Source organism: Vollenhovia emeryi, unplaced genomic scaffold (genome assembly GCF_000949405.1).
Source record: "Vollenhovia emeryi isolate VEMERY1.0 unplaced genomic scaffold, V.emery_V1.0 DF939343.1, whole genome shotgun sequence".
Classification (NCBI taxonomy): Eukaryota; Metazoa; Arthropoda; class Insecta; order Hymenoptera; family Formicidae; genus Vollenhovia; species Vollenhovia emeryi.
In genome coordinates, this window is record NW_011967023.1 from 109,855 (window position 1) to 113,217 (window position 3,363).

General features: G+C 35.5%; 1 protein-coding gene across 2 annotated transcripts in view; it reads right to left on the reverse strand.

Moving 5' to 3' along the window:
- Window positions 1-1,229: 1,229 nt before the first annotated feature.
- The window catches only part of LOC105558451 (L-asparaginase), a 36,815-nt gene continuing 34,681 nt past the window's right edge, over window positions 1,230-3,363 (reverse strand). For both annotated transcript variants that reach the window (XM_012006149.1, XM_012006148.1), the window contains exons 4-5: window positions 2,423-2,596; window positions 1,230-1,686 (exon numbers count right to left, since the gene is read on the reverse strand). In XM_012006149.1, coding sequence (XP_011861539.1) covers window positions 1,315-1,686; window positions 2,423-2,596 — 546 coding nt within the window. In that variant the 3' untranslated portion in view covers window positions 1,230-1,314. The remainder of the gene's footprint in view (window positions 1,687-2,422; window positions 2,597-3,363) is intronic.

Here is a 3,363-nt window from a genome sequence, read left to right on the forward strand (position 1 = left end):
AGTACTGGAAATAATCTATATTAAAAATATAGGTTATTTCCAGTACTGGTTGTGCACACATACACTATACACAGATTTTCCGTAGTAGCAGTGAATACTAGAACGCAGCCGGAATCTGTCAAATATTCCGAATCGTGTGCCACACAGAGCTACGTCTCGTGTACCGAGCGCACATGTATGACATGTGCCGCGTTTTGACAGTGAGCACGATATATCTGTCTTCGTCTAACGATTGCAGCGCCATCTCTTGCAAGATCCGGTAGCTACTACTAACGCAATATGGCTCCTTGTATTATACTGCATCTAAATTTTCATGTACAACTTTTTCTATTACAATAACTTTTTTTCTAGGCCTTCAATCTTACTTCTAATTGCACGATATTGTTCGGAAATGTTGTCCCTAGGGGTCTCTGGTGTCATTTTGTACCTATGAACTGTAGTTGTAATAAAAGCAAATGTTCTCGTCAAGTGACAATTCTAATTATTATTTTTTTGTTTCTGGTACAAAGATGACCAGCCCTCTCTTCATTTTTGTGCGTACTTTCATTCTGCGCAAGAATTTTTCAATTCTGTAAAGCTAATTAAAAGTTATTCTAATAGAAAAAAGTGTCGGTATAGTAGTCACTCCAGCTTCCCCTTAATACTTTTTTAAACAGAATAATGAGTCAAATCAACTGGTATAAAGAAAACACACAATTGTTAAAAATTTTTTTTTATTACTTGTTACGATTGTGTTTTCTATTCTATAAATTCACATATAATTCTATCAATTTTGAGTAATAGAGTTGTTCATTATTAGAAAGAAATATATAGAAATTAATATTAGAAAGAAATAACATATTGTAGTTTATAAATTTGCTAGATAAGAAATTACTCAGTTTGTATCTTGGCATGTCGATGAACGGATCCGCACCGTGATCTGCACCGCAGAATCTCGATCACTTTCATGTGATCGTGAAACACGGTGACATGTAACGGTATGTATCCAGAAAAGTAATATTACAATAGTATTACGAACTGTTTGTAATTATAAAATGGTTATAAAGTTATAAAATTTTAAAAGGGCTAAAATATATGCACGAATCTTGATTGTGTCTATTTCTCTTTAAAATCCTATTACATACTTTCGTACACAGTCTATAAAATCTGACATTCAAGAAGTTAATTTTTCGCCCAGTATAGTAAACAACAGATTATGATTTTAAGTCAAAAGAAGAAAATAGAACGAATCACAGTCATCTTAGATGTTTTATTTGGGATACTTTTGAGACAAAAGCTTTCCGTTTGAAGTAACTAAAGCAAATCCACATTACTTTATATTGGCGCTGTAGTTTTGTTGACCGCATCGTGGACATCGTTCTGCTTAAAAGGTGCTAACAAGCGTACGGCACCTGCGGCTCGCGCAGCCTCCGCGAGATCTGCCGCGGATTGTCCCAGCATGTCGACACAGCGCGGATCCTCACCGTGATCTCGCAGGAACTCAATCGTTTTCACGCGATCGTGAAGCGCGGCGAAGTGCAGCGGTGTGCGCCCAGAAAAGTCTTTCAGTGATAGATCGGCGCCGGCCAGCAAATACGACTGCAGACGCTTCGTATTTCCGGCGGTCGCGGCCGAGCACATCCTCTCGCTGATTAGCACAGCGTCGCCGTGAAGATGCGCCCCACACTGCAGCAACATCCTGATGATCTAAAAGATTGCGTGGAAACGCATTTTCAATAATGGAAAATCCCGATCTGCTAATTAAAATCAAATAGCGACATTTTCGCGAAAGATATTAAAGATTCTGAGACTGAGATCTTTGTTGTATCAATAATATAATAATGTCAACAATTTATTTTTATTTTATAATTCAATCGAATATCTAAATTTTTTGGAAATATAAATAAAGTATTATAAAAAAATAGAATTACGAAATAGAACGTGGAAGATAAATAGTATTAGTTATGGTAAGGACGATAGGAGCCTTTGACGATTTTTTTTATCCGATATTTGAATGTGTTTTCACCTAGATAGAAAAAAACAAGAACACACCACTTGGTTCTTTTGAATATTAAATATCGACAAATTTAATTAATGTTAGAACGTTTTGGTTACTAAAGGTAATTTATAATAACCCTTTTCAATGACAGGTATTTTAAATTACATGAAAAAATAAACCGCAATATTATCACCATAATTAAAAGTACAATCGTAACGCTGGTTGTTACCCTGGTTACAGAGATTTTTTGCGATTTAGGTGTTAACCGAGTTGTGAAGAATTGTTGCTTAAAATTGATACCGTCCTCCGATGTCCATGAGTTACGTGCATACCAACATTGAATACGTCGTACAGGCGCCTTTACCATAATTAATACTATTGTTCTTATACAGAGCCTTCATTAATATAATTGTGGAAGATAATTTCGTGAGAGAGCGATCTCACCTCGTGACGATCGTATTCGATCGCATCAGTAAGAGGCGTGCGATTAAATCGATCTTTAATGTGAACATTTGCTCCCATTTCTAAAAGACGTCGCACGACCTTTATATCCCCCTCGCAGCAAGCTATGTGCAAAGCTGTTCGGCCATCTGCGTTCGCCTGCGAGATATCCGCGCCCTAAATAGAAAAGCCGATTAATGTAATAGATAACTAAAAAATAACCTGTTCTCAAGACACTGTAAATTTATAATATTTTTATATTACGATATCAGCTTAATATCGATATGTCAGAGGTTAACATTTTTCTAGTGTAATTCTATTCTATCTTTTAGATTTGGGATTCTTATTACTAAAGGATTACTGTTACGGAAAAACACAATTTGGACGATGTAGAAGAAGAAGTAACGTCTAAAAAATATCTAAATTTTTTAGATCTTTAATTTGTTTAACTTTTGCCTCCCCAACGGGGATTTGTGAACTGAACCACGTAAAGAGATAGTATTGTATCTCTGTATAATATAATAATAGCATACCCAGACAACATGCATGTCTAAACGACGTCTTAAAGACGTCTTAAAAGAGACATCTTTAAGACTTTACTAAAAGACGTCTATAAGACGTCAGAAAAAAACGTCTTAAGACATTGTCAAAAAGACGTCTTTACGACGTCTTTATAAAAATATAAAATATTGATTATATGTCAAGTAGTGTTTAGGGGATGCTAAAGCCGCTGGCGAACTCGATTAGTGTCGATAAGATAGGAGATCGCGTCAATTATCGATTTTTTTTATTTCCAAATTCTACGTTAGATGTCGCTTCTGACCGGCCTCGTGTGTATGCATGTAATAAAATGCATAAGCAAAATCAGTGCCATAAAAAAAACGCTTTTGGCACTATTAGTATACTAATACCATCAAAATAAATGCCCTGATTTGCATTATAAT